Source organism: Heptranchias perlo, chromosome 16 (assembly GCF_035084215.1).
Source record: "Heptranchias perlo isolate sHepPer1 chromosome 16, sHepPer1.hap1, whole genome shotgun sequence".
NCBI lineage: Eukaryota > Metazoa > Chordata > Chondrichthyes > Hexanchiformes > Hexanchidae > Heptranchias > Heptranchias perlo.
This window is the reverse complement of record NC_090340.1, coordinates 10,660,286-10,672,893: the sequence shown is the minus strand read 5'-3', so window position 1 is coordinate 10,672,893 and position 12,608 is coordinate 10,660,286. Positions and strand designations below refer to the sequence as shown.

The window sequence follows — 12,608 nt, the reverse complement described above, 5'->3', positions numbered from 1 at the left end:
CCGCTCTCCCCCACAGTCCTGTATCGATCCCACACTATAATCCCACTGCCCCACTCTCTCCCCTCAGTCCTGTATCGATCCCACACTATAATCCCACTGCCCCACTCTCCCCACAGTCCTGTATCGATCCCACACTATAATCCCACTGCCCCGATCTCCCCCCCACAGTCCTGTATCGATCCCACACTATAATCCCACTGCCCCACTCTCTCCCCACAGTCCTGTATCGATCCCACACTATAATCCCACTGCCCCACTCTCGCCCCCACAGTCCTGTATCGATCCCACACTATAATCCCACTGCCCCACTCTCTCCCCACAGTCCTGTATCGATCCCACACTATAATCCCACTGCCCCACTCTCGCCCCCACAGTCCTGTATCGATCCCACACTATAATCCCACTGCCCCACTCTCTCCCCACAGTCCTGTATCGATCCCACACTATAATCCCACTGCCCTGCTCTCCCCCACAGCCTTGTATCGATCCCACACTATAATCCCACTGCCCCACTCTCGCCCCCACAGTCCTGTATCGATCCCACACTATAGTCCCACTGCCCCGCTCTCCCCCCGCAGTCCTGTATCGATCCCACACTATAATCCCACTGCCCCGTTCTCCCCCACAGTCCTGTATCGATCCCACACTATAATCCCACTGCCCCGCTCTCCCCCACAGTCCTGTATCGATCCCACACTATAATCCCACTGCCCCACTCTCCCCCACAGTCCTGTATCGATCCCACACTATAATCCCACTGCCCCACTCTCGCCCCCACAGCCTTGTATCGATCCCACACTATAATCCCACTGCCCCGCTCTCCCCCACAGCCCCATATCTTCTTCTGCTTCAATTATTTATTCACTTTTCCTTTACAAGAATGCAGTGGTGTCTGCCTCACTACACCCTGTAGCAAAGCATTCCATGCTCCAAGAACCCTTTGCTTAAAGAGATCACCCCTACCGTCTCTCCTCACAGTGACAACTTAAAATTGACCCCTAGTCACCAATTCACCAATGGATCAGTTAAATCGGTCATGGATTCTACAGGTCCGTTTAAAAGTCAGAGGGTCTCTGAGTCAGTACAATCGGTCATGGACTCAAACTTGCTGGCATGAACTGGGTGCAGGGAACAAACGGGTAGACCCGGGGTGCACCCGATATTGGACCTCACAGAGTCCATCCACAACAGTCTATCCAGTGACCCAACGGGCAAGTGTCCAACCACTGACCCAATGGGCAAGTGCCCATCCAGTGACCCAACGGGCAAGTGTCCAACCACTGACCCAATGGGCAAGTGCCCATCCAGTGACCCAACGGGCAAGTGTCCATCCACTGACCCAATGGGCAAGTGTCCATCCACAAGTGCCCATCCCGTGACTCTACAGGCCAGTGTGCATCCAGTGACCCTGCACGCAAGTGTCAGCGATGGACGATATGGGCAAATGTCCATCCAGCAGTCGCACAGATAAGCGGCAGTGATGCACTCTATTGTAAAGTATCTATCCAGGAGCCCTATGGGCAAGAGTCTTGGTAAGATGAAATTTAGCCATGCAGTTATTTCCCCTGTCTGTAGAATTTTGTTCATATCCAGATGTAATATGTGTACTTGGTTGTTATATGCAACAGATTGAGGTCACAGCATCATTGGTACAAACAGAATGGAGCACGCTAGAAATACTCAGTACATTTATTATTCCATATATCATCTGATCACAACATACAAGTATGAAGAATATTGATTGAACATTTTCACTGACAGCTAAACATGCACACAATACCTCCTGGTCTCTGACACTAAGATCAATCCCTTATGGTAGAAGTGGAGATGAGGCAGGAGTGCGAAACATTTGTTACTCTGACATGAAAAGAACCAGCGGGAAGAAAAATAGAAGAGTTTGACTTTCATTGTGCAACAAGACTCCCTAAACATCGCCATTATTACTCAGCAAAAGGTCAAATGTCAAACAATTTCCATGGAAACCCTCTGTAGTGAGTTTGAGTTTGTTGAGGTGACTGAGGTCAGTGCTGGGGAATGAAAACAAAGGAAACTTCGATGCATTGTCTCAGACATCTTTGTACAGATTTATTGGAGATATTTGTTTTATATGGTTGAATGTTTCCACCTTACTGTGACTTCTCTCCCAATACCTGATTAGGTAGATCGGTCTTTCTTAGTAAATGGCCAGCCTCTAGCACACACCCATACACGTCCTGCCATGCTCTGCCTGATTCTCTGTATCCAATCCCAGTTTTCTGCTATCATTCCCTCGCACAGCCGGGTAGCATTTCATTTCTCCATTGCTCTCCTTATACTGTGTGCTGCCAAGACTCGAGCTCTGGTAAACAACCGGATTTTTTTTTTCTGAATGAAAAGAGGATTTTTTTTGGGGGGGGTGAGGGGTGTAAGTTTTCTGACTCAGTGTTCCTGGGTTATGGACAGAAAATCGCTTGGGCCTTGCTCTCAGAACAAGTTGAACATGCATGGACATCAAAAAAAAAGAACCAAAGGGTGAGGGGGAGTCAGTAAGCAGGTCGCTGTTGTCTGCAGGTATAAGTCAACATGTGCCTTCCACTCTTCCAGCCAATCGCGACTTCATCCTGCATCTCTATACACACAAGGAGCTGGGTGAGAGTGGATGAAACTGTTTCGGATTATTCCGATCGTGATGAAGAAGGAGGCGCTCGCACATGTAGAAGCAGGTGGTTGGGCTTTTTCTCAGTAGCATGCAGCAATGGTGGAACTCATTCATCCCTGCAGAAGCCGGGTGCTCAAGGAACCCAGTTACCTGTAATAAAGTACCACAGCAAAGGCAGCGGATCAGCAACAACTCCACTCACGCACTAACAGACGATTACAAGGCCCCGACACACTTAAAATATCAGCAAAATCTACCAAGCAAAATAACAGAGGCAAAACCATTGGGTTCGCAATATTGCTCATGGCTACCCTGTGGCTTGGCTTTTGCTGTGGCTCAGTTGGTAACACTCTTATCTCTGAATCAGAAGATTATCAGTTCAAGCCCCACTCCAGAGACTTAAGCACAAAGCCTAGGCTAACACTTCAGTGCAGTACTGCGTGAGTGCTGTAGTGGGAGACATATTGAGGGTGATTTTAAACCCCAAGGACGGGCGGGCGGGAGCTGAAACAGTTGCTTTTTTGGGCCGCGACCGCTAAATTTTTGGACTTTGCATTCCCAGTGGGAAGCCTGTACTTTTCTGCGCCAACGTCAAACCCGGAAATAAAGCCGGGTTGCAGTCGCGACCCAAAAAACAACTATTTTCAACTCCCACCCGCCCCCAACCCACCCATTCTTTGGGGTTTAAAATCACCCCCGTTGCCTTGGTGGATTATAAAAGATCCCATGGCATTATTTTGAAGAAGAGCAACAGAGTTCTCCCCCGGTCTGCTGGCTGACATTTATCCGTCAACCAGTATCACTAGAAACAGATTATCTGGTCATTATCACATTGCTGTTTGTGGGACCTTGCTTTGTGCAAATTGGCTGCTGCGTTTCTACATTACAACAGTGACGATACTTCAAAAGCTATATAAATGCAAGTCTTTCTTTTCAGTGACGAGCTAAACCACACAGTTCTGATCCCCATTCTGCATCGTCTCAGCAGTAAAGGCACGACATATTGGCCTCAGTACCCCGGGGGGAAGGGGAGGAAATCAGCCACTCCTGGTTGCTATCCAGTGACCCCTGCTGGTCATGACTTATGTGGCCTTCAGGAGCGTGAATTAGAGCTTCCAGCCTATGGGGAATTCGGGCAGGGCGGTCAGCGGGTCCTGCAGGATTTTCTGCCCATTAAAATTAATGTTGTGGAAAATCCCGGCCCCCCTGGAGTGTGAATTCATAAACACCTTTTTGGGTGAGGAGGAGTCAAGCTTGGCTGTGGTGCTCCCCACAGTTTAACAGCCTCACATCCACCGGCCATTCATTTTAATGGATGGAAAATCCCAGGTTTTGCCAAGATGCATTACCTGCCTGGAGCACCAAACTCCGGGATTCCCCCCACCGTGTAATGCTGGGAACCCTATATTTTGGAATATTTTAAACACATCCAACACCAATAGTCTTTGTAGCTTTGAAATGTCGAAAGCAATGCTCCCAGGTCAGGTCTACTTCCCTCTACGTGATCCCAACCATGTAGTGGGGGGGTGGGTCTGACCTGGAGATGGTCTCATTGGAGACCCTCGGTTCCACCATTCCACACACAGAATCTTACCGCACAGAAGGAGGCCATTCAGCCAATCGTGCCTGTGCCAGCCCTCTGAAAGAGCCATCCGATTAGTCCCACTCCCCTGCTCTTTCTTCATAGTCCGACAATTTTCTCCTGTTCAAGTATTTATCCAATTCCCTTTTGAAAGTTACTATTGAATCTGCTTCCACCACCCTTTCAGACAGTGCATTCCAGATCATCACAGCTCGCTGGGTAAAAACATCTCATCTTCCCACTCTTTCTTTTGCCAATTACCTTAAATCTGTGTCCACTGGTTACCGACCCTCCCACCAGTGGGAACAGATTTTTGTTAATCCGCTATCAAAACCCCTCATGACCCTTCTTATCAGTTGTTCGAAGAATGCTGATCAGCCTTGAAATGAGGACGATTCTGCCTCTACTTACAGCGGAAGAGTTCCTTCATGACCCAGTAACAGTTATCGAATAAAGCCTTGGGCCTGATCGACTTTGTCCTGCTCCATGGGTCCATGTCACTAACACGATATAGTATTTCCTCCACTCGCTCATCTTCAATATCTCCAACCTAAACGTTCAAAGAAAAGAGAAGGATTCACTAAATAGCGGCAACTTTACCCAACTCAACTCTCGCAGGCAGAGGAGACGAGAAATTTGGACAATATTTAAACCACAGTTGGAGCCCGTGTTTCTATTTTGATTTTTCTGGGTAGATTTTCCAATCGGTTATACCTGATTAACTGGGTGTCAAACAGGATGTCCATAATGCCAGATTTCTGCCCACTGAGCACCCCAACCAATGTTCCGGTCGGGTTTTGCACTGGCACTAGAAGCAACCCCCTAAAATTAGGCCCCGATGATGTCATCTAGACCAGCGTTGTCCAATAGAAACTGCTGATGAGCCAAAGCACTAATTTTAGTGGAAAACGCCTTGTACACAATACAGGTAAATGTATTTCACGTGTATAATTACTTAACAAACATCTACCATCTTTCAGTAACCAAGGAAGTAACAGGCTCACAATGATCAAATGACACTCACACACTCTACTTTCTGTCCTATCACTTTACGAATAAATGCGCAAAAAGTTCACGTGCATACGCCGTGTGAATATGATATTGAGATCACATGCCCAACAATGGTGTCTGTTACTCATTTTTATTAACTAATCAGAAATAGAATTAGCCACATCTGGATTCCCAATTAGCCACGTAGCTAACATATTGGCCAACACTGACTTGGACGTCCACGCTCTTGCCCGATGTTTACATCAGTTTAGTCCTCTGTCATCTACCCGCCCGTACAAAATTGTTGCGTAGGGCTTGGAGGGAGCATTGTTAGGAAAGTGCACTTCAAGGGACATGGAGTAAAATTTAAAGCAGCATTTCGAGGCCTCTTCTGAACCTTTTATCTTGAGTCTTTCCTGTTTTCGCCTGGTCTGTCAGGACATTCTGCGCCAAATGTTCCTGCGCTGCCATTTTCTTTGGTTGCCAACAATGGGTGTTGGGAACACGCCATTGTCGTTGCTAGGAGGAAGGGAAACAAAGGAGGCACCAAGCAGGTGAGACTGCACCCACCTGCTGGTACCCTCCTGCCCACATTTACAGGTAACCATCTGGTAGTGAACATGCGGAATTGGCTATGCTGGTTCTAGTCCAACAGGCAGCCAGATGGAGAGCTGTGCCATCTGCTGCAAGGATGCCTGCAGCTAGTACACACCGTAGGCCTGGCACTGCAAGTGGCAGTAACGGGTCAGGCTGCACCCTCAAGTTTTCTTCCCCCACCTCCTTCCAGGCATGCTGTAATACTGACCTATGGAGAGGGTGCCCTGGAGTGGCAAACAGTACCACCCTCTTCGCTACCATCTCAATCTGCACCACCATCCCCATCACCAACCAACAGGCAGGAGTCTGGAGTGTTCCTCCATTATAAATTGGCCACAGTGATGTTACCCAAACAAACTTTGCAAAGGCGGAAATATAAATTTAAAAAATATTAGCATAAAAACGGCCAATATTTTTCATCCCTATATATCCTACTAAATTCAACCATAAGAGACTTTAATCTCCTGCTCGCCCTGGTCTACGATAGGAGGGGCACTTAAATTTCATAATTTCTAGTTTCATCTAAAGTTTGTTAATTTTGTACCTGTGTCCTCTTGTTTTGTATTCAATGCCCAAATTAAAACAAACACTCTGCTTACTTCGCTGTGATCTCCGCCTCTCTACTTCAAAGCCCTTGATCGTGTCCCCTCTCTGCCTTCTTTTCCCAAAGAGAAATACAGTTCTGTGAGTCTCTCCTCATAATTTTGGGCCCTGGGTCCTACAATCATCCTTGTCACTCTTCTCCGAGCCCTCTCCCAACGCACTGATGTCCTTTTGAAGGGTCTTTCCCAGAATTGCACACAAGTCCAAATTTAGTCTGACCAGTGACCTACACAAGGTCAGAATAACGTGTTCCAGATGCACTCCAGATTCAGGATATGATTAGCTCGTTGAGAAAAGCTCCATGTTGAATGGATACTCGGTGAATTTTTAAAATTTGTTCTTGGAATGTGCGCAGTATTTATTTCTCAGCTCTAGTTACCCCGAGAACATTAAGAGTCAGCCATGTTATGTGGGATTGAAGTCAGGTGTGGGCCACACCAGGTAAGGGTGGCAGGTTTATGGTGCCAACCGTAAATGACCAGATTTACTGAATTCAATTCACAACTTGCCATGGTGGGATTTGAACTCACAACCACTTGGTTGCAGTCCAGTACCAGAGCCGTTAGACTACTGCACCCGACTAAATTGTTCATATTCACACCTAAATCCTTCTCCTTTTCCACCTTTGCTAATGCTCATCCCTTTATTGTGTCCAAGATTTCCATTCCATTGTACACTACCGTATATTTATTTACATTAAAGTCCATCTCCCGTCAGTTATCGCATCATCTCAAGTGCCCAAGATCCATTTAATGCCAGTCTCTTTGATACTTCTCACCTGGCCACATGGCTTGGTGTCACAGAAAGCCCAGTGCAGATCATTGCGCAACCCCCTCCTAACAACTCAATAAGAAAATCTAAGGCTTGGCTCACGGCTCACGAGAAGTTAGCAGCTGTCGTGATTGGGGATCGCCTGCCTTTTTCACTCTGTAGTGTTACCACTAGTATCATAATAATAACTTGCATTTATATAGCGCCTTTAATGTAGTAAAACGTCCCAAGGTGCTTCACAGGAGTGTTATCAAACAAAATTTGATACTGAGCCACATAAGGAGATATTAGGACAGGTGACCAAAAGCTTGGTCAGAGTAGGTTTTAAGGAGCGTCTTAAAGGAGGAGATGGAGGTAGAGATGCGGAGAGAATTAGGGAGGGAATTCCAGAGCTTAGGGCCTAGGCAGCTGAAGGAACGGCCGCCAACGGTGGAGAAATTAAAATTGGCGGTATGCAAAAGACAAGAATTGAAGAGCGCAGCGATCTTGAAGGGTTGTAAGGCTGGAGGAGGTTACAGAGAGAGGGAGGGGCGAGGCCATGGAGGGATTTGAAAACAAGGATTAGAATTTTAAAATCGAGGCGTTGCCAGACCAGGAGTCAAATGTAGGTCAGCGAGCACAGGGGTGATGGGTGAATGGGACTTGGTGCAAGTTAGGATATACGGGTAGCAGGGTTTTGGATCAGTTCAAGTTTAAGGAGGATGCAAAGAGGGTGCACCATTCATGCAAATACACTTCTGTTGTTTGTGTTCACGTACTTCAACCCGATCGCAGGTCAGTCTTTTGCCTTCTAAGTAGAACTTACCACTTTTTCCACATCCATCCTCAAATAATTAAACAATGTGGAAATGCTCTCCACATAAGCTCTGGATGGGTGTCTTTTTGGGAGAATTTCAAGGACTGTCTCCAAGACTTGAGAATTGATGTAAACCCACAACAACTTCAGGTCCATTTCAGTAAAACTTTTGTTTCTCTGTTTAGAATGAAAGAAGAAAGACATTACATTGAGGGTGGGTGAATTGAGTGATACACATGTAGACCTTCCAATTCACCCTCATTTCTCAACAATCTCACACACGCACACAACTCATTGCTTAGTTTCCTGGGACATTTTGTATCTAACAGAATAAGTAAAGGGTTAGAGACAGTCCAAAACAGTTCCCCTAGCAAAATTGACAGTCCTTGTGCCTTCAAGACTGAAGTATTCTCCCTCATAAAACGTTCCTCAGGTTGGAAGGCCCAAGACTGTCATGTTTACATTACTTATTTGGAAAGCACCTTATCCCTTGTCTGAAAATGAAATCCAAGGGGGAGATTTTGAATCGCAAACCCCAAGCGATGCCGTTCTTCATTCCCAATGGCCTCCTCGCCTCAACTTGATACAAATCCAAGATCAGGAGCAAGGGGAGGAATCCCTCACTTTTATTTGAGGCACCATTTATCACTCAAAGTGGGGCCAGTTTAAACAGTTAAGCAGTGCTGATTTGGGGAGGGAGTGAGCTACGGACTAAATTCACCGGTCCCGCAGCCAGGAGGGAGTTGTTCATCCCCTTTAATCGGGCCCTGCCTCAGGGATGCACCATACTGCAGGCCCCAACTGGAGGGGCTCCAAAGGCTGGAGCGACCCCATGTCCCGAACTACAGAACATTATGTTCATTTCCTAAGGATGGAGTGATCCAACAATCTAGACAGTCTGTACGTGTTAATGAGCTCCCAATGAAATACTGGCTTAAAAGTCAAGACTCTGGAAAAGGAAGCCTTGTTGCTAATATCTTTATTTATATAGCACTTTATCACACCAAAACCGAGTGCTTCACACAATCAGTTACTTTTTGACTGATTGTCGTCACGTCGGTAACAGTATGGGAAGCTCTCTCAAGGAAATGTCCAATCATTTAGTCACAGAGGAGTAAAGGTCTCACGCAATGACCATCCCGGCCAGGGGAAGGAGAGGAGGTGGGGGGGGGGGTTGCGGGGGTTGCTGGCAGTCAATGTTGGAGGTGCGGGCTGGCACGTGTGAAGCTCTCTCCGCCCCTGACTGCCCGTGGGTGATGGGGGAAGGGAAGCCAGGTTCGCCATGGTGATAAAATCCAAGTCATTCTGGTATGGAGGGCAAGTAGTGGAAACCTGCCCTTTACCTTCCCGTTCTGAGCTCAGGTGCTCCCTCTCTCTCTGTCTCTACCGGGCAGTAAGAGCAGCTGGATCATTCTGCCGGGGTTTCAGTCGCACTTCGGGCAGTGGAGCGGGAGCAGCTCCGAGGATATTCCCGCCTAAAGTACCGATTAAAGTTAATTCCGTGGCTTGTTAAGGACGATTCTACTGGCCCCCGGCTGCACCTTAAAGCAGTATCTAGCAATCTATCCGAGTATGAAGTTATAACCGGGGTTAGGCTGTGTGTTTGGAAGGTTGAGTTACAAGGCCACAGGTCTTTCACCACCCCTCCCACCCCATTCGCCCCCCCCCCCCCCCGACCGCCTCATCATTTACAAATGTACAGCAACGTCAAAGAAAATAGCTGGCCTTCTGAGAGGTAACAATCCAAAGTATCCTTGGAAAACATTTTTTTTACTCGTTCATTCTCGGGATGTGGGCGTCGCTGGCAAGGCCAGAATTTATTGCCTGTCCCTATTGCCACCCTTGAGGAGGTGGTGGTGGGCCTTCTTCTTGAACCACTGCAGTCCATCTTTGTAGTTGTTTAACACGACTTAGTGTCCACTTAAGAGGGCAGTTAAGAGTCAGCCACATTAAGGTGTGGGACTGGAGTCACATATAGGCCAGACCAGGTAAGGGCAGCAGGTTTCCTTCCCTAAACGGGCATTAGTGAACCAGTTGGGGTTTTTACAACAATCCGACAGCTTCATTGTCACTTTTACTGATACCAGCTTTTATTGCCAGGTTTTTAAAAATTAAATTCAAGTTTTCGAAGTGCCCTGATGGGTTGCTGAACTCACGTTCTCTGGGTTATTCATCTAGTAACTTAGACATTATACCACCATACCCACTTACTGCTGCTAAAACATCCCCAAGTTTGGGGATTTAGAACAGGGTGGGGAAGGGTTCTGCGTAGCGTCATCGCAGCTCTGTTTGTGAGAACAACTTCTGTTCAGAAACGCTAGCAAAATCAGTTGGAATAAACAAGAGCAGAGGAAATCTTTAACTGATTTACGATGTCTCTACACACAAGTGAGCAGAGGAATTCTTACTCCAGGCTTTATTTGAAAAAATAAACCCACTTTTCTTTTTAAAAAGAAGCAGAAGGAGTAGGACAGCCATGCCAAGATATATCTGTGGCCAGGCCCCGTGTGGTTTCGTTGACCTCTTTAGTATAAAATGCCCCAAAGCTGTTTGAAACCCCTTTCACCAGCTACATTCTTTGGTGTCAAATATGCAAATTCAAAGCCAACTTTCTTCCCCACAAGCTCCTTCTCTTTTTTGACTCGACTATTTTAGATCATTGGACATCCATCCAAGTGCCCCAATTTAACAAAGTCAGAACCAGTGGGGAGACGAGGGGACATTTTTTTTTACGCAGCGAGTTGTGATGATCTGGAACGGGCTGCCTGAAGGGGTGGTGGAAGCAGATTCAATAGTAACTTTCAAAGGGGAAATGGATAAATACTGGAAGGGGAGAAAATTTGCAGGGCTATGGGGAAAGAGCCGGGCAATGGGACTAATTGGATAGCTCTTTCAAAGAGCCGGCACAGGCACGATGGGCCGAATGGTCTCTTTCTGCGCAGTAAGATTCTATGGGAAGTAGCGAAGGGAGGCAGATTTCTGTGTTTGCGTTTCTCTTCAATCCTCAGTTAGTATTCATGGAGTGTCGCGTATATTCAGCCTGCTTTTTTTTGAGGTGAATACTGGTGATGCTGAAGCATAAGCTCTGATAAAAGGTCTCCACCTGAAACATTAACCTCTGTTTTCTCTGTCAAACAAAAACTGGATATGCTGGAAATGCACAGCAGGTCAGACAGCATCTGTCCAGAGGTTGGGGTTTTGGGCAGAACCCTTGGACAGATGCTGACTGACCTGCTGTGAACTGACTCGGGTTCCATTCCTGGTCCAAGCCGAGTTAGCTGATCCCAGCTTTGGCAGGTGAGAGGTGCAATGATGGATCGGTGTAAAAATTTAGAAGTGTTGTATCAATGTTGAAGTTTAACCAACTGCTTAGAGGCAAACTGGACAAGGCAGGCAGTCTGCAAGATGAAGATCGTAATGTATCAGTAGTGCAATTTAAGCAACTGATCAGCACCAGACTAAACAGGTCAGGCAGTCTGCAAGATCTTAAGCTGCAGAACCTACTGAATGCTCCTGTAAGTCAAATTGTTTTAAACCGTAATAAATCAGACCTTGCTGTGCACAAATTAGCTGCCACTGTTCCTACATTACAACATGATGTGGAGATGCCGGTGATGGACTGGGGTTGACAATTGTAAACAATTTTACAACACCAAGTTATAGTCCAGCAATTTTATTTTAAATTCACAAGCTTTCGGAGGCTACCTCCTTCCTCAGGTGAACGATTTCCACATCGTTCACCTGAGGAAGGAGGTAGCCTCCGAAAGCTTGTGAATTTAAAATAAAATTGCTGGACTATAACTTGGTGTTGTAAAATTGTTTACATTACAACAGTGACTACACTTCAAAAGTACTTCATTGGCTGTGAATCGCTTTGGGACGTCCTGAGGCGGTGAAAGGTGCTGTAGAAATTCAAGTAGTTTCTTTTATTCTGCAACCAATCCACTGTTATTATTGGAACAACTGACAGTCAGCTCCTCATTTTACACCCAATTATAGAACAATAGCAGAAGCCTTCAGGAGAGGGGAGTGGAGTGATTTGGAGAGAAACTTTTGTGCCACATAAAAATACCCCAACTTGTGTTCAGGGTAATTCTGCACAGGGAATAAGGTGGGGGGGGTGGTGGGTGGGGAAGAGAGGAAAGGGGAACTCTCCCCAACACAGCTTGTGTATCCTTCTAGAACCCAACTCAACTGTGTCATTGATGGAGGCTGTGAGCAGAAGGCATAGTGGGACTACCGCCCGGGAAAGGACTCATGGCCCAGAGAGACCTTGGCCTAAGCAGGAAAAAATGGGATAGAAAAAGAATGAACTTGATGCATTCAAACCTACCATGTGAGTAACGTTTATTGTTCTATAAATATCTTCATAGTGAACCTTCACAGTGTAGTGAATTGGAAAGTAATCCTTCTGTAAGCAAAACACATCCAACCATTAAACACATTTACAGGCCACTCGGTTTAATTTTCCAGCTCTTTTCAATATGCTACTGCTCTTATCGCAACTCCTAGATTTTTCATCTCAACACAACCCCCATCCTCAATCAAGTATCTGAGCAGGAAACGAGGCTCCTCAGTTGCTTCACACCAGTATCCCTTTATGCTTGACTGATGTGAAACGAGCTTGTTCT

General features: G+C 46.5%; 1 protein-coding gene across 2 annotated transcripts in view; it reads right to left on the bottom strand.

The window, feature by feature from the left end:
• Positions 1–1,675: 1,675 nt before the first annotated feature.
• il34 (interleukin 34) overlaps positions 1,676–12,608 on the bottom strand; it is a 62,371-nt gene continuing 51,438 nt past the window's right edge. For both annotated transcript variants that reach the window (XM_067997412.1, XM_067997413.1), the window contains exons 4-7: positions 12,311–12,388; positions 7,987–8,154; positions 4,632–4,770; positions 1,676–2,788 (exon numbers count right to left, since the gene is read on the bottom strand). In XM_067997412.1, the coding sequence (XP_067853513.1) occupies positions 2,772–2,788; positions 4,632–4,770; positions 7,987–8,154; positions 12,311–12,388 (402 nt within the window). In that variant the 3' untranslated portion in view covers positions 1,676–2,771. The remainder of the gene's footprint in view (positions 2,789–4,631; positions 4,771–7,986; positions 8,155–12,310; positions 12,389–12,608) is intronic.